Here is an 18615-nt window from a genome sequence, read left to right as displayed (position 1 = left end):
ATATGTTACTTCAATTTTTTGCATCTTTTAAAAGAGTTGCAAAATAAATGTGAAGATTCCTAAGCACTTCAAATTATTTGCTACACATTCACAAACTTAAATTATGCATCATTCTAACGTGGTTTACATCAACGCATCTCAAAATCAAGCAAAACTTAGAAACCCACAAAAAAGTTGGCTAAGTGGATTGAACTAGATCATTACCATAAACCATCATATCACCAACATGGCAATGGAATGACAAAATTTTGAGATCTCACAACATCATCATGTTTGTCATTGTAAAGCCACCACCTTAACATGTTAAAACTCCATTATGTTCCACAATATACTTGTACTATTCAAATGAGCCAATCACAAAAGGGTTTGTTCCCTCCTAAACCATGAACTCCCTCAACCCTTTTTAAATATGGAATACAGATCCAGGAGACCAAGAGCTACATCATTCCTATTCTTAAAGTTGGAGACATCTTAGAAACATGTTGATTGGTTTTGGGGCCTTTAACTATATGCTTCATTATCATTTGTTTAGAAAAGTGGAAAGATCATTGAAGGGCTTGTCAACCTTAACTTAAGCACTAGTGTACACACACCAAATTCTTTCATAGCTTATTGAGGTTAACAAATTTCTATGGCATATTTCAAGTTTTAAATCAAAATTTTAATATCTATGATATCTAATTAAAATCATGTTGCAAATAAATAGTCTTTTTAAGAGTAGACAAATCAAAATGTGAATATCTATGATATCGAATTAAGATCATGTTGCAAATAAATAGTCTTTTTAAGAGTAGATTTCAAGTATCTAAAGTTTAAAAAAAGAACATGAATTCACTTAGAACAATATTTTTCTCCCTATTCAAAAAACTAAAAGTTGAGTGATTGCAAGAAAACATTATATGTTTCTTGTAGTTTTGCATATCCAAATAATTGCACATGGGTCTAGACTTTGACATTGAAATCTGATAACTTCTTCATATCTCTTTATTGTTTCCATATCATATCTCATGACTTGATGCCCCAATTTAACCACAAGATGAAAGAACAAATAATTGCTATAATGAAGTGGTGAGCTTGAAAGCAACATCTCAATTAATCACTAGTTATTGATTAAAGCATTTTTTACCTTCATTGTCTAGTAAAGCCTAATGTAAATCAAATATTTGTAACTTCCCTTGTAAAGCAATCAAGACTTTCTAACTCACATATCGTATGTTGCATGGCAATCCAAATTAGTGTGCGAATGATGATACAAACACTAGGACTACTAGTAGATCTTGAAATTACAAGCATGATAGTAGGAAAAAGATATTCAACGGAAAGACATGCGAGTACATTCCGACATTTGTAGTCTCAAAGTGGTATAGAACCCAAGAGAGAATGAAATTAGAAGTTTTGAAAAGGATTGGTGAGGGGATATAACTAGATAGAAAAAGGAAAGTTATCAAAAACTTTTGAATCGTATGTTGATTTACAATGTCACACACCTAAACTCCTAATGGGTGTTGGATACCACCACCTTGCATGCATTCACTTCACAATCTAAATAAATATTGTTATCCCAGTATCAAATGTATCCAAGTGCCTAGCATAGCCATAGCATCACCATAATTTCCATTATCATGCATACAAATAACCTTGTCAAAAGCTCTCAGAATCCACATTTTCTAATGTATTGATGCACAATTCATGCTAAGAGGTGACAAACGGCTTTTATCCATTAGGCCAAGAAGGATTGAGAGTTCTATCCTTTAGAACTACCTCTTTTAAGATTCTTATCCATGCTACAAGGCTAGTATGTTGTTGACCATCTTCACTCTTTCTTGTTCAATCTTCAATAGCCTCTTCTTGCATTACATATTCCACTCTCAATGCCTCCAAATAAAAAATGCCCTTTCTAACACTCCCACCAATTAATCACAACATATTAACTTGCAAGGATAGATACAAAACTAGGAACTAAGAAGACTTCAAACTATACGAGAGCAAACACATGATTATATGCAAATTAAAAATACATTGTTACTTCTTCAAGATATTGGATAGACCCCTTTGATGCTTTAAACACAATATGGACTTAAAACATACAAGTTCAAAAACCTTGAACAAGGGTGTTGTTTCATTTAAAAATAATCAAACCAAACCTCTATTGGCCTTGTTTCAAACTTACCATTGCAACCAATCTATTTCTATTCAATTGTCATTCATTCATATGAGGCCTTCACAAATCATCTCATACACTAGTATAGATTTTCTAACATAGAAGTACACATATACTGTCCCATGGTAAGAGTTGGAAGTTGCACACCTTTGGATACAGTCCATATTAAAATATTGCTTCTATGTGGTTTGTTTGGGTACCACTCTTGGCTAGCCTTATTAGTCTCTCTACCCTTACAATCTTTAAGTAGGATCATTTGTTTTAAGGGTGCACATCTTTTTTATGAATCAAGTGTGGCTAACATGAACAGAGTTGAATAAGAGATATTATCTTGCTTTTTTTTGTTGCAGCCTCCTCTTTGGCTGCATATCCCCCTCTCGATTGAAAGCTAAAGCTACCTGTATTTCTTTCTGCCTGTGTAGCTAATCTTGTCCAATGTAAAAAAAATTATTGTCCTCTTCCAATTTTGGACATCAAACAAGCTTCCAATCCACCCATTGAAGCGCAAATCTTCATCAAGTTATTTCTTGTAGCTGTAAGTGCATACAATTGTTAGAAATAGCAGTGGTTCTAGAAGAGGGCAAGGAGGTATACAGGCATGCCATTTGTTACAAGAGGGATGGTTCTACATCCACGTGTAACCTTGAAATAAAGAGCAGAGTAGTGCGTCCATCTTTTCCATGCATTTAAGCTTGTAATAAGCCATCCAACTGCATGAAATCTTAGAACAAGAACTATGGGTATTTCTTGGCAACAGTAACTGCGGCATAGTGTTAATTATGCTCTGTAACACGCCTCCTTAAGGACAAGCAATAAGAGGTGGCCCTCGGCATATCTACCATCTTCTCCACCAGGGTATGTTTTAGGGGCTGGAGCCATGGATCAAAAAGGTGGGGGGAAAGGGCACCTCCAATTTTAACATTTAGGCATATTAAAAGCCATCCAACTGCATAAAACTTTTCAAATGAGAACTATTGGCAGTTCTTGGCAACTGTAACTGCAGCAGTGTTACGGTGCTGTCTATTTATTATTGGCATCATAACTTCATGGGCAGCATAGTGTCACTATACTACATTCAATTTTAAACCTATAAGCGGTGGTAGTTCTTGGCACCATAGCTAAGCCTACAATGGATACGTGTCCACCCGAGATTGTATTTAAGAACTACTGTTCTCTTCAAAAATCCATACAGCCAACTATTTAAGGTTTAAAATGTGATCCCAAAACTCCATGATCAATTGGTCTATTTGTGTGTGCTTGTACAGCCAACTATTTCAAGTTTAAAGTGCCCTAAAACCCCTCCTTTCTTTGGATGATGTTTAATTATGTTAGTCTAGTGTCCTCTCTTTTTCAACATTTGATATAACTTAGAGCAGGCCTTAATACTCTAGTTGGGCACAAAAATCAAAGTAGATTCATCGCCTGCACACAAGCTGATGTACATGGAGAACAGAAGCATTTGCTACAGTGGAGGTATTACCTCTTTGTTGGGCATTTAAAGCAAGAGTCCATACAGAATTTTCAAGAGGACTGAGCACTTCCACCTCACACTAAAAAATAAATATTGTTCTTGATTCCAATCTGTCTGCGTGCATGTGTGGTGAATTGGTGGCATGGTACACCAAAGCCACTGAGCAAAAGTGAGTCTACTGATAATGATTAATAGATTCATTGGACCAGATGACAAGTAGGTTGCATTATCTAGTAACACTAACAAAAGATCTCTCTCTTCTCATACAATACCCGATGAGGTAGAGGTAGTAGTCTTATAACATCATTGGCAGAGAAAATCCAAAACCCTTTGTTCCAAACCCATCTGATTTGGAGGAGAAAAACTGCCCATACAGCATCTTACCATGATAGCCATTCTGATTTCACTTGAATCACATGCTGGCCTGACAATTTTGACAAAACTGTGACATTTCATTGGTAAACTGTTCTACGAACCCACAGAAGTAACAACACAACTCCAACCACCACTGCAACAGGCGCCCACTTACGGATCAAAGCCTACATTCAAAACAGGAGACGTTGGTTGAGCACCTTTCGTCCAGACTAGAAGCTTAGACAACCATTTGATTCAGCAGAAAGGCTTCAATTATACAAGCACTTAGCCAAAAGTTTAATTCCGTTTTTACAGCATAAGAGAGTTACACAGGGTGGAGCTTAACATTAGACGACTAGGGCTCTCATTACCATGAATTTACAGTATTGATTATTTCAACTTCTCATTGACTTCCTTTTCCAAGTGTGATTTGTTAACAGACAGACAAGAGGCTTCTGCCCACCTCTGCCTACTTCCTCCTCTGTACATCTCAAAGGTCCTATCCATGAAATAGCCTTACCTCATAAAATTTTCTTTCTTCTGATGTCAGTAACCAACAAAAGAACACTTTATACACTGCTATTGTTTCCTGCCCCCCTCTTCCTGTCCAATCCGTCAATCCAAGCATGGGGATTTTGGCTTGTGTGCTCAGCTCTGCAGTATATTAATCATCAGTGCTGCCAAAATCTAGGCATCTGCCTTTATTTAATACACTGTTGATCAGCTACTTGCAGGTATAGGTGTGGATACAATGCAGTAGTTACTGGGCAAAGTTTTCCACTCTGCTTATCAAACACAGGTGCCCACTCCAAACTGTCTAAATCTCAAATACACTGCAAACCATAGATATGTAAAGCAGTTACTACTATCCATGCATATATTCGCAAGGTCAAATGCAGCTTTAGAGCACATAAAGGCTGATGTTACTCTGCCTGTTTAGAAGAAAGAGAGAAGGTAGGATGTCTGATAGATAAGCTATTGCAGCCTTTAGTACATCTGAAGGCCAGTTCAGGTAGCTGGTTTAATTGATTAAGATAACCGCTCTCGAGAGAATGATTACATATGACAACAATTATTCAAAATCGTGGCATTTTAACATAAAAATATAGAAAGCTAATAGGAATTTTTAACAAATAAAAATAACAGAGAAAGCACTGACCTGTCGACTAAGATCTTTGGCCTTTTCCGCATATATACGTGACTCTGATGTCAAACGGCTAGACATCTGACTAACATCTGCAATCAAATATCAACACATCCATCTCTCTCTCTCTCTCTCTCTCTCTCTCTCTCTCTCTCTCTCAATAAAGCGTAATTGTATTAATTACCAAAACAATCTCTCCAAACTACAGCATGACAAAAAGTACAAAGATACAGCACAACCAAAAGTACAATGGAACTAGCTAGGCCATAGAGGAGCCAAAGAAACTGCTATGTGCCAAGGAAGTAAATCTTGTGGACGGAGAAATCCACCAGCTCAATCATGTCAAGCTGCCAATGAAGGCAGCCTCTCAAGCAGGCTATATAACTTTGCACTCCCGAAGAAGAATCAAAAATGAATGCAATCCTCAGAGTCCATATATGCCAACAACCCCAGAAGTGTGAAAAGTGAGAGACCACTTTCATATCAGGCTGCACAAGATCTGCGAATTTCAGATGTCCAAAGACCCAATCCTTTGGAAGCATCCATAGCCCCACCACTCGCAACCAAATGGCTGACAGAAGCAACCTAACTTCTCCTCACCACTGGACAAGAAAGGAACCGATGGTGAGGGCTTTCCACACGTCTCACAAAAAATATAGCAGCCATTGGAAATCTGACCTTTGGAGAGTGCAGAAGCAATCTCTCTCTCTCTCTCTCTCTCTCTCTCTCTCTCTCTCGTGTGCACGATCAAGCTACCCTAGTGGTAAGCCACTTGTTTTATCAATCCACTAACCCTAGTTCAAAAACTCCATTTTTTATTCCTATAGTACATCACCATGCTGACGTAGGAATTGAACTTAAGATTATCTGGTAGCCATACATTCAACTTAACCAACCAAGTTACACCTGTTTGGTGTGTGTGTGTGTGTGCGTGTGCGTGTGCGTGTGTGTGTGTGTGTGTGTGTGTGTGTGTGTGTGTGTGTGTGTGTGTGTGTGTGTGCACGGGCACGCTGGTTGGTCTCTGTGTGTGTGCGCACATGCACGTGGACGCATGTACATGTTTGCATGGCTGCATGTGAACCGACAAACATATTGAATCTTTAACACTCATGCAATTTTCCAAATGAGCAGCCCTACATTATTGAAGTAGAGTTTCATATAGACTCATGGTCAATTTGCAACTTCGTATTGTGGCTCTAAAAGAAACTATGCTTCTCTTACCATGCACATTCTCTAAAGCCTACACCTTTGGCTAGAAACCAGGATGCTTTTAAGGCCAGCTCTCACTGAAAGTTCAAGTTGTCCTTGTTGATTGAAGATTGATATAGATGCTACAAAGCTTGCATTGGACAAGGAGAGATCACCATATAAAGATAGCTCCCTTAGACTTGAAAGCACTCATTAAGTAGTTGCCTTTGCTTTGTTTTTTGAGCATCTTGAATGTACATGGACATGACCCTTGTTAGTATGGACCTATGAAAATTTGAAGATTGCTGACTTCTAAGCAAAACCTACCCAAAGGAGTTGTGAAGCTAGAAGATTGTGATGGTAGCTTTTTTGTCATCATTATTTCTTAGTTGAATTGGAGAACTATTTTAAAAAAATACCGTTTTCATTCCTCAACAGATCTTTTAAAAACTTCAACTTGAAGCCCAAGTATTCCTAGCTGACATAGGATGTAAGGCTTCATACACAGCAGCCTACAAGGACGTGTGCTTGATATGATTTCTATCTAATTTGTCTGACTTTATGTTTCAAAGCCTCGTGTTGTCTGCAGCATGCTCACAAAAAGCATTACAGTCCAATATCATCCTTACCAAATCCAGAGCTAGTTTCTGGATTTCTCTACCTTCACCTCTTTCAAAAGCCATTGCTCCAACCAAGTTGATAAAGAAGCTCTACCCTTTCTACATATGATCCAATGATGGCAAAAAGGAAATAGCAATGACCATGAGGAAATCCTAAGAAGATTCAACCATGGTTGCTCTTATTCTTAGTGTAAACATAATTGAATTTTTTCCTCTTATTGCTGTACAAGAATAAACCCTTACTTGCTGCTCTGATTTATTTGGGGGTTTTAAGGTATACCCTGTGTCATAAAATTCATCCATCAAGCAATGAAGCATATAGAGAATGTTGCATTTTATAATATTGAGATGTTTTTATGCTCCAATGCCCTGAAAATGCTAGCCGTTTGGAATTTCGAATTAGTAAACTTTTGCCCGACAAACCAACTTTCTCTGCTATGTTCTCATTTGAGGGGCACTCTTTTATTTGGGCATCCCTTAAATCTGGACAATTCAATTAAAAAATCCATTAAAAAATAAGCAAATGAAGACAGTAATATTTTGTTTCTATCCTGTAATGCCTTGGGAATATTAACTGTTTGGAATTAGTAAAGTTTCCTCAACAAACCAACTTTCGTGGAAAATCTTATCCAATCAGCATTCCCTTGGACGTGAACAATTCCCTATGGCAAAAAGGCTCCATAGATAAATATCCTCCAAGGCAATGCCATGCCAATGAAATTCCACCAGCACTGAATGATGTCTTATTGTGTTTGCAGACAGGCATTCTGGTTTTTTTCCTTTTTATGTCTCTATCTAATGTTTTTTGTAGGTTTAGTGTTATAAGAAGTGATATTTTTGTCAATTATAAAGTCAATTGAAACAATTCAACAATGCTCTTATGAAGCACACAGTGATCTTCATTTCAAACCCATACATCTTTGCATGAAATTACTGTTCCAATAACGTGTAAACACTACCTAGATCTTGAACATCTGTTCAAGGGGACACAATTGTAGGCACACATGAGGTACACATATGAACATGGGCTAATGCCAACTAACTAACAGGCTCAGACCATTTAATGTGTGTGAAAGAGGGGCCAAAGCCAGGTAAGTTGATGATGTGGCAGGCATGCATTAGGTTACTATATAATTAAACAATATCCTACTAAAGCGATTGTGGCAAGGCTGGATGCTCCTCAATCCCACATTTTCACTCTTTTGTTCTCTGCTAAACCCTGATTCTGCACCAGACCAGCAAGCTGTCACAGCTCTTATATCCTTGGTATCAGAGCCATATCGCATTCAACACTAAAGGGAAGGGACCAAATAATACCCACAAATGCTGCAGAAGTTCTCACAACAGCATTTACTGGCTGTAATAGGCTATAGCTGCTGCAAAAGCAATTAATGCTGGTAACAGTAGCAACCTGATCAGGACAGCCATGTGGACTCTCAAACAGCAGCTACAACTGGATTAACGGCAAACATGGTTGTAATCAGCAAGATGCAATTGCATGTTTTCATGGAAACTTTGGATACCATGAAATTGCAGTCCACCACATTAGCTGAAATAGCAGAGAGGGAAAAGGGTAAAGAAAAAGAAATTCAGGACACTAGATCCACATTCTTCTCCGATGGCATTGGTGGTGGTCTACCGCATACCTAGGCTATGCCAATGGTTGCTGCCTTGCTTCCTTGGTGAGGAATCATGATCATGCAGCTGGATCAGTGATAATGCCGCTTCAAAGAGGATCACTAGGTTCTCTTTTGGCATGGCTAGTTCTGTTCCGATGGTGGATACATTGCTGCTACAGACCTATCATGAATATAATTATTGCTCTTACAGACTGCAACGACTTAAAAGACACTGTTATAACTGCATTTACTGCAGTAACCAGTCAAATGTTGCCTCAGGACACCAGCAAACAACTTTCTGAGGTGGTTCAGCAGCTGATTCAAGTAATTTCGGCCCCAAATACTGTCCATACAGCGGCGGCAAACTAAGTTAGAGACAAGGTTCCATCAAATCTCGGTTTGACTGGTCATTTCGAGCATGCAAAAGACCTGACAATGTGCTGAATTATTTACAGCAGCAGAAAACAAAATGGGGAAGTGTAAATTTGCACCAAATAAAAAGAATGAATGAATGAATGAAAACTTGGAGGAAAAAAAAGGGGGGGAAAAGGGAAGGAGATATACATGTTGAAAAGGAGCTATGGGTGATCCAAAACTCAAAATTAAAGAAGCTGAAGATAATTGGGAGGATCATGTAGCTAACCGTGAGCAACATGAATGTTTGACAGCTCAGGTAGTCACTGTAAGATGCAATTGCACGTTTTCATAGAAATTTTGGATACCATGAAATTGCAGTTGACCACATTAGCTGAAATAGCATAGAGGGGAAAGGGTAAAGAAAAAGAAATTCAGGATACTAGATCCACATTCTTCTCTAATGGCATTGGTGGTGGTCTACCAGGTACCTAGGCTATGCCAATGGGTTGCTGCCTTGCTTCCTTGGTGATGAATCATGATCATGCAGCTTGATCAGTGACAATGTCTCTTCAAAGAGGGTCACTAGGTTCTCTTTTGGCATGGCTAGTTCTATCCTGATGGTGGACACATTGCTGCTACATCAAGCTATGACTCCTAAGTCTGACTTGGATGCTTCATGTTCCCTGTCGCTGCTTCAAGTCATAGTGGCTTCCATGACAACTAGGAATGGATATGACTCCTACAATATGAGGGTAAGGTGCATGTCTGGCCCTTGGACAGTCATACCGATGACTTTCCTCCTCCAATGCATGCATTTGCACGGTGCAAGGAAGCTCTTGTCCTATAACAGTGAAGTGGCCCTCCTCATGTGTTCCCAGGCCACAAAGGGACAGTGAGAGAGTGGACATCAAGCATGCTCATGCTTGAGATAAAGTATATGACTTGATGGTTCCCTGAACGTGGCTTTCTACATGCATCATTTATCTGGCAGATTTCAAATCTTGGAGTTGGTTGCTTTCAAGTCCATGATGGGAGTGTCTAATAGAACGTTGCCTTTGCTCCTAGGTTCTCGCATGGGGGGGTTGAACACTGGGAATCCATGGTCATCATGTGCATCCACAAGACTGCATGACAAGCAAAGAGATTTCTACTTTCTATGACCAAGGTTCCAGTATGATCAACATTGACTTCAGTATCTTTGTACATGTCATTGGGCTGTGCATTTCAATGGCTGGGCTAGGTGCATTTTCCGGGCGGCAATTCGGTTGCCTAGGTGGAACATGTCTGCTGGGCAAAAGATTTCTGCATGTGGGAGGCACATTTTAGGCTGTCCGACCTACTTCAAGTTGGACTTTTATGTGCAACTTACCCCTGTTCATGGCATTATTGCTAATATATAGCCATCTAACTCCTCTCATTCTTGTATCGTCTTGTACATGGAGAGAGGGAGACATGTGGAGCACTATTGCCAGTCACATAGCAGGCTGTCTACCCTTGGTACTGTATTGTATGCTTTATGTGATAGAGAAATATTACCAGTCATATTGTGGGCTGTAACCGGCCTGTTCACTGGGAAGGGCGGTAGTGTACAACCAAAATAAATAAATGCTTTCACCCAATTTAACAGTCGCCCACTTTACCTGAACTTAAAGACACAGAATCAAGAAGACATACAGGAAGCTAGAATACCCTGTTGCAACACATACACCCTGTTGGCCCCTAAGTCAGGCGCCCCTTGCGGTATTTCTTTATTTTTAAAGAGAGAAAGTACAATGGGCTGTCTTTCACCTATTCTGAGTGAAATTTGGCAGCATAACAATACAATTACTGACCCAAAACAAGCTGACCAGGAGGGGAAACTCTGCCCAAGTCTGAAACTTCTGGTTGGAGTGCAGAATTGACCATTTCAGCTTGCTGTAGTTACTGGTTCAGACCTGTTTTGAAACCTATTTTCAATTCATACTGTTCCCTGTACTGTTCAGCCCACTGTAATTACTGGTTCAGACCTGTTCTGAAACCTGTTTTCAGCTCATATTGTTCCCTGCACTGTTCTACATCATCTGTGCCAAGTGCCCCTGATTCTGACATCAATTGGGCTCTGAAATACCCTCTAAACAGTCCAGAATCAGTTCTGGTTTAGTGCTGTTTCAGACACTTGCTTGGTGAGGTTACCACCCTCACCTGTCCCTGCTGGGAACTACAAACAACTGCTCCTGTTCCTGGAGAAAAGCGGCTCTTGCCTCATGCAAAAACAGCATATTCCACACAGCTATACCTGAATCAGCAGAAAAGCCCTCGACTCTGAAGCATATCCATACCGTCTGGGAGAGAGAGAGAGAGAGTAGGAAGCAAGCTCAACCCTCTGTGCATCATAGTCAAGGAAGGTAGGCCAGCTCTCAATCCTTCTTCATCAGCAAACTGTTCCTCCTCTCTCTCACAAATGAGCCCCCAAGCCTCAAAAAACTGCACGCCAGCCCTCTTTAAAGAGGTAAGTGCACCAATTTGTGCCAAATGGCAACACTGGAAGATATTTCCCGTTCTAACCTTCCAGTCTAAAATTCTCCATCCTAGGTGCGAAATTTGACCTCGGCACAGACCAGAGGATTAATCCTCATGCAAAAACGAAGATAATGACGCGAACAGATTCTGGGGTCCAAAAATAGTAACTCCCTAAACTTTAGGAGTTGCTTCCATTGCATCCCCACTAGTCTTCTGACCATCTTTGCAGACTATGGCTACATCTAAATTTGTAATGTAGCTCAACTGAAAGTGAATTTCCACTAATGACCCCACATGGACTAATCTCTTGAAGATTTGTCCATCTTCACTTTGAACTAGTCTCTTCCAAGCTAGTTCTTCAGCACACTTGTCCATATACACTTTCACAAGTCTCTTCCAGACTTGTCAATCTACACTGCCATCAGTCTCTTCCAGACTTGTACTGGACCTTAACTGTCCAGTCTTGACTCACTAGACATTCCTGTCTGTTTCACATACTGGCCATGCAACTCAGGCGTTTAGATTTCAAGAGGGATCCTTCCAAAAAGAAAAACCAAATAAAATATGTAATAAAGAAATCAACAAAAAGGTAATAGTTGTCACAGTCTTGTGACATACCTCCCTCTCGAAATCGCAAACGTCCTCGTTTGCATGAATGTTATACATGCTTCCAGCTAACCTAGTGAACTTACACTTGGCAGCACATGTACAACACATACATGCTATCAGTCAACATTGTGTACTGAACACACTGTTAACACATGTATGTTCTAACTGTGAAACATGGCAGACTATCATCATGTGACTCCACATCACTGTTTCCAGATATAGTGGCCAGTACACCACAATGATATCCCCATAGTGGCAGATTCTCATTTGATGACTCCACATCACCCTGACTAGAGATCTAGTGGCCGGTACATCAAAATGATATCCCCACTGAGTCAATTCACAGAATACATGCCCGATCGAGTAACCATTGTTACAACATGTATTCAATTCAATAGAAGTAAAAACTATATTCTTGCAAGCAATACTTACTTCTTTAGCACTGAGAAAACCATATGGACACAATAAGTGTTAACCTGTACAAAATCTATTTCTGTACATAATTTCTTTCTTGAGCAATTGTCACTTTGACAATCTATTTCAGCTTAGAGATACAAGGGGTCAAGGTAGGTTGCAAGCGAAATGCTTCAAGGTAAAGTTCCAACACATTAGGTGACTTTGCAAGTTCACCTTCATCCATCCACTTAGCATCTATAGCTGGATAGTTCTTGAACTTAACCAAATACCTTTTAGCAACCTTGCCTTTCACTTTCCTTTCCTTGTGTGCCAGTACCTGTTCTGGAACAAGAATTTCATCAAGTTCCTCAACTTCGGGCTGTTCCTCAACTGGCATATCTTCTGGCACATCACCCACATAGGGTCTAAGAAGACTTACATGGAAAGCATTATGGATCTTCCAATTGTCAGGCAATTTCAGCCTATAGCTGACATCACTAATCTTCTCTGTTACTTGAAAAGGCCCATAGTATCGCATACTAAGCTTAGTGAAAAGACTTTCCTTGCCTTTCCGCTTCTTTAAGAGTGCCTTTTCAAACCGCAACAGTACCCAATCACCAAGTGAAAATATCAATTCACGGGTGATGATCAACAGCTTTCTTTTGCTTTGCCTGAGTCCTTTCAAGGGCATGCTTAACTTTTTGATACATTTCACCCATACTCTGCACATACTGATCTGCCTGAAAGATCTTATCCTTTGTATGCAAAATGGGAGGAACCTTTTTACCACCTTCAACAATTTCAAAAGGGGCTTTGCCTGTTGACGAATGCACAGTATTATTGTATGCATACTCAACCAAAGGCAAATACTGCTCCCACTTTGACTTGTGTTCTGACACATAGCACTTAAGCAGATCCAAGACAGTAGAATTTGCCTCTTCTGACTGTCCATCAATCTGTGGATGAAATGATGATGAAAACTTAAGCATTGTGCCCATGTTCTCAAATATGCCTCTCCAGAATAGACTTGTCATCCGTGGATCACGGTCACTGACAATAGACTGTGGCATACCATGATACTTGAAGACATTGCACATAAACAAACGTGCCATCTGATCTAGTTTTATCTTCTTCCTGACAGGAATGAAATGAGCCTGTTTGCTAAACCTGCAAATAATAGTCCATATCCCATCATTTCCTGTCTGTGTCCTTGGAAGATCAAAGATAAAATCCATAGCTATGCTTTCCCATGGTTTATCTGGAATAGGCAATGGCTGTAAAAGCCCTAGTGCTTTTTGCCTGTCAAACTTGACCTTCTGGCAAATCAAACACTGCCGCACAAAAGCATCTACATCTCTTCTCAAAGTAGGCCAATAAAAGAATGTCTCTACTGCTTTGACTGTTGCATCAATACCACGATGCCCTGCATACGGTGGAGAATGACTCTCTGTCATAACTTTCCGTCTCAATGGCATAGTCACACATAGACTACCATGCATCAACATGAAACCATCCTTGAGAAAATAATGCTCATGATATTGTCCATTGATAAGCTGATCAAAGATCCTTGCAAAATCTTCATCATCAGCATACTGTTCCTTCATATCATCAAGCTCATGATGATAAGGAATTGACACAACTGAAATTTGTGGCTTCCTTGACAAAGCATCAGCCACAACATTCTTTTTGCCTTCCACATGCACAATCTGAAAATGGAACATTGACAAAAAGTTTGCCCGACGCATATGCTTTTCTGACAGCTTAGTCTGAGTTAAGAAATAACGCAATGTCTGATGATCTGTCTGGACAACAAAATCTGCCCCAAGTAGGTAGTGTTTCCAACAAGAAAGCGCATGAATCACAGCCAGCAATTCTTTCTCATAGACCTGCATAGTCTTCTCTGGCCCTCGCAAGATTCTGCTTTCATAAGCCACTACCCGGCCATCTTGCATTAACACTGCACCAATGCTATTGCCACAGGCATCACACTGGACAACAAATGACTTCCTAAGATCTGGCAGAATGATCACTGGACTAGAAGTCATCTTTTCTTTAAGAAGATTAAAAGCTAAAATCTCTTTCTGTGTCCACTGGAAAGGGATTCCTTTCTTCTGTAAAGCATGTAAAGGTGAAGCAATCTCTGCAAAATTGCAAATGAACCTCCTGTAATAAGAACACAAACCCAAGAAGCTTCTAACATCATGGACAGTCTTCAGATCTGGCCATGTTCTAATTGCTTCAACCTTAGCAGGATCCATTCGGACACCATCCTTTGACACTATGTGCCCCAGGAACTGGATTTCTTCCAAGAAGAACTCACTCTTCTTGCCATTGATAAGCAACCTATTACTGCAAAGCTCATCAAAGACTGCTTTCAAGTGTTCTCTATGCTCCTGTTCATTCTTTGAAAAGACAATCATGTCATCAAAGAATATACCAACAAACTGCCTGTATGGACGAAAAATCCTGTCCATCATTCGATTAAACGTAGCAGGAGCATTAGTAAGTCCAAATGGCATTACCAAGAACTCATAGAGACCAAACCTGGTCCTAAATGCAGTCTTATGCACATCCTCTTGCTTAATCCTGATCTGATGGTATCCACTCTTCAAATCTATCCTGCTGAAAATTGACGCTCCTTCCAAACGGTCAAGGATGTCGTCAAACCTTGGAATGGGGAACCTGTTCTTGATGGTATTCTTGTTCAACGCTCGATAAACTATGCACATGCGCCAAGAGCCATCCTTCTTTTGCACTAAGAGCACTGGTGAGCAAAAGGGAGATGAACTTGGCTGAATCAACCCTTTTTCTAAGAGCTCATTCACCTGGCTCAATATCTCTTTCTGTTGGGCTGCACTAACCCTATACGGAGGTCTATTTGGTGGGCTACTGCCTGGCACCAAATCTATTGCATGATCCTCAGACCTCTCTGGTGGCAACTATGATGGTAATGAGTCTGAAAAACAATCACTGAACTGAGACAAGAAAGCAGACCTGTCTCTATCTAACATAGAGAAATTTGACTCATCAATATCCTTGACATCACGTGCAAAAAACAAGTACGCAGAAAGATGATTCTTTATTATAGATATAATGGCAGAAGCCGATACAACAAGTACAAACTGTCCTTTAAGCTTCACATCAAGCACACGAGTCTTTCCCCTATGTTCCAAAGTCAGTGTCTTGTTAAAGGCATCCAACACATCATGCTTTCTGAACATCCATGGCTTTCCTTCAAGCATCAACATAAGACTGTACATGAAGACGTAGCTTTCCAAGAATGGGTGTCACAGACTCTGAGTGGCCAGGACATGCCAACCCTGCCTCTGCTGTGTAGCCCATCTCATCTGCTCTGATGCCCAAAGTGGAAGCCAACTCTGGTGAGATAAAGTTTGCCTTAGCTCCAAGATCAAAGAAAATAAGTACATGTTGATCCCTAACTTTACCCCAAGCTCTACAAAGCTCATTAGCATCCGAGTGAGGCTTGTCTCCCAGCATATCTAGCACTAAACCTGCTGAAGGTTTGGGCTTCTTTCCTTTCCTGTCCTCTTTATCATCATCAGCTGGTCTCTTATTCTTGTCCGGACAATTAGACGCAATATGACCAGTCTGCTCACAGATAAAGCACTTCCTCTCAGCCATTAAAGCCTTTCTCTCTTCAAGAGACTTGCGCACAAAAGGTTTCTTCTGGTTCTTTGACTGCTGTCCAAAGAACTTGGCTGGCTTCTTCTTGAACTGCCAAGATTTACCTGTGCTTTGAGAAATCTGAGAAACCTGTTTACCAAATGGCTTCTTTGCTGAAAATTTCTCAGGTTTGTCCTGTTTAATGCTGCCCCCAAAACCACTTGACTGTCCCAACAATAATGCATTTCCTGTGGTAGCATTCTCTATTAACTGAGTCAAAGTGGTGACCTTTGTCTTTGTACAATAATTCCGAAGTTCCTTGGGCAGCCCACAGCAATATTTCTCTATCTGCTCAGTCAATGGCACAACCCTGTAAGAAGTGACTGGAAGTAAAGCCTCCCAAAACTTCTTGTTATAGTCTTTCAGATCCTTGCATTTAGATGCATCCAAATTGTGCCAAGCTGACATAACATCAATCTCAAATTCATTGGTCAACCAAGCAGAAGCAAATACTTGCTTATAGTAAGTCCAAGTAGCAGGAGTCTGTCCTTGCATCAGCAGTGTACTCCACCACTGACTAGCATTGTCCTTAAGAAAAGCGGTAGCTTTCCGAACCTTAGAAGGCTCTGTAAAGTTTCCTCCTGCAAATGCGGCATCAAACTGCTGTAAGAAAGAGAGTGCCTTAGTCCTATCTTCAAATCCTCGAAAGATATCAAACTGTACGGCTGCACCACCTTCCTTGTATGGCTTTGGCTTCTCATGAGCCATCAAAGGATCCGTAGGATATGCCTGTAACATAGGAACACTAACAGGTGGCATAGGAGTTGCCAAACCATTGACTACAGGGCTTGTAGACACAATACTTGCTTGCTGGTTTTGATAACCAGCCATACCAAAAGTGCCTTGTGGCATGCCAAAACTGCCCTGAACTCCACTCCCTGAATTCAGGCTGCATGCCTATATTACCATACATGGGGTTTGGCATAAAACCCTGTGTACCCCCAAACACTGTTCCTGGTACATAAATCTGGTTTCCAGGCGCATAACCAGCCATACTCTGAAATACAGATCCACCTCCAAAGTACCCAGGATGTATAGAGGTCGGTGGAAAAACCTGTGGTAAAGCCTGAAAATTGTTTCCCTGTCCATTTAAACCAACATTTGGCTGCTGTAAAGTGGCAAGTTGAACTAGCAATGCCTGTGTAACTAGCGTTTCCGCCACCTATTCCTGGACAGTCGGAACCATTTTTGGAGTCTCCATTCACTCCGCAAGCTACCTTGGTGTTTCCACTGAATCTGCAATATGCTTACTCTTATCCTGGACCTCTATTGGATCCAAAATCTTTGCAGATTGCCCAACTTCCTGTGAAGGAAGGGGAGGCTGCAAAAATGCCAAAAACCTTGGATTCTGCATCACTTGAGTAAACATACTCACAGCAGCAACTAACTGAGTCTTGAAAATGTCTTCATCCATAGAAGAAGCCGTAAGAACTTGTGGCTCAACCATAACAAGAGGAGTAACAAACTGTGGAGGTCTAGAAGACTCTCCCACCTCATGAACAACAGGGATCTCCTGTGATGAAGACGCTTCCTCTCTGGTGTCTTCCTTTCTATCAGCCATAATGCACAATTCTGTGTCTTACACCCAAACAAACCCTGGCTCACTCTTTAGGGAAAAAGTGATTCGATCCCGGCAATGGAACCATGTAACCGGCCTGTTCACTGGGAAGGGCGGTAGTGTACAACCAAAATAAATAAATGCTTTCACCCAATTTAACAGTTGCCCACTTTACCCGAACTTAAAGACACAGAATCAAGAAGACATACAGGAAGCTAGAATGCTCCTGTTGCAACACATACACCCTGTTGGCCCCTAAGTCAGGCGCCCCTTGCGGTATTTCTTTATTTTTAAAGAGAGAGTACAATGGGCTGTCTTTCACCTATTCTGAGTGAAATTTGGCAGCATAACAATACAATTACTGACCCAAAACAAGCTGACCAGGAGGGGAAACTCTGCCCAAGTCTGAAACTTCTGGTTGGAGTGCAGAATTGACCATTTCAGCTTGCTGTAGTTACTGGTTCAGACCTGTTTTGAAACCTATTTTCAACTCATATTGTTCCCTGTACTGTTCAGCCCACTGTAATTGCTGGTTCAGACCTGTTCTGAAACCTGTTTTCAGCTCATATTGTTCCCTGCACTGTTCTGCATCATCTCTGCCAAGTGCCCCTTGATTCTGACATCAATTGGGCTCTGAAATACCCTCTGAACAGTCCAGAATCAGTTCTGGTTTAGTGCTGTTTCAGACACTTGCTTGGTGAGGCTACCACCCTCACCTGTCCCTGCTGGGAACTGCAAACAACTGCTCCTGTTCCTGGAGAAAAGCGTCTCTTGCCTCATGCAAAAACAGCATATTCCACACAGCTATACCTGAATCAGCAGAAAAGCCCTGGACTCTGAAGCATATCCATACCGTCTGGGAGAGAGAGAGAGTAGGAAGCAAGCTCAACCCTCTGTGCATCATAGTCAAGGAAGGTAGGCCAGCTCTCAATCCTTCTTCATCAGCAAACTGTTC

At 40.7% G+C, this 18615-nt stretch overlaps 2 protein-coding genes across 3 annotated transcripts in view; both read right to left on the bottom strand.

Annotated features, from left to right (window-relative positions):
* Window positions 1-3540: 3540 nt before the first annotated feature.
* Window positions 3541-18615, bottom strand: part of SEC22 (Synaptobrevin family protein) — a 56942-nt gene continuing 41867 nt past the window's right edge. The window contains exons 5-6 of one of the 2 annotated variants that reach the window (XM_087680093.1): window positions 5146-5222; window positions 3541-4171 (exon numbers count right to left, since the gene is read on the bottom strand). In XM_087680093.1, the coding sequence (XP_087536219.1) occupies window positions 4085-4171; window positions 5146-5222 (164 nt within the window). In that variant the 3' untranslated portion in view covers window positions 3541-4084. Of the gene's footprint in view, window positions 4172-4231; window positions 4641-5145; window positions 5223-18615 lie in introns of those variants that run through there. The other variant, XM_087680094.1, reaches the window with a different exon arrangement.
* On the bottom strand, window positions 8119-16510 carry LOC148035126 (uncharacterized). Its single transcript, XM_087680450.1, has 7 exons — window positions 16193-16510; window positions 15672-16111; window positions 15413-15580; window positions 14449-14581; window positions 13732-13971; window positions 8260-8349; window positions 8119-8163 (listed from the first exon to the last, which is right to left on the bottom strand). Exons 1-7 carry the CDS (start codon window positions 16508-16510, stop codon window positions 8119-8121), a joined length of 1434 nt encoding a protein of 477 aa, XP_087536576.1.

The sequence above is a fragment of the Lygodium microphyllum genome, chromosome 6 (assembly GCF_053477565.2).
Source record: "Lygodium microphyllum isolate KBCC chromosome 6, Lygodium_microphyllum_v1.1.10, whole genome shotgun sequence".
NCBI lineage: Eukaryota > Viridiplantae > Streptophyta > Polypodiopsida > Schizaeales > Lygodiaceae > Lygodium > Lygodium microphyllum.
The sequence above is the reverse complement of the archived record's forward strand: the minus strand, read 5'-3'. Positions and strand labels throughout refer to the sequence as shown.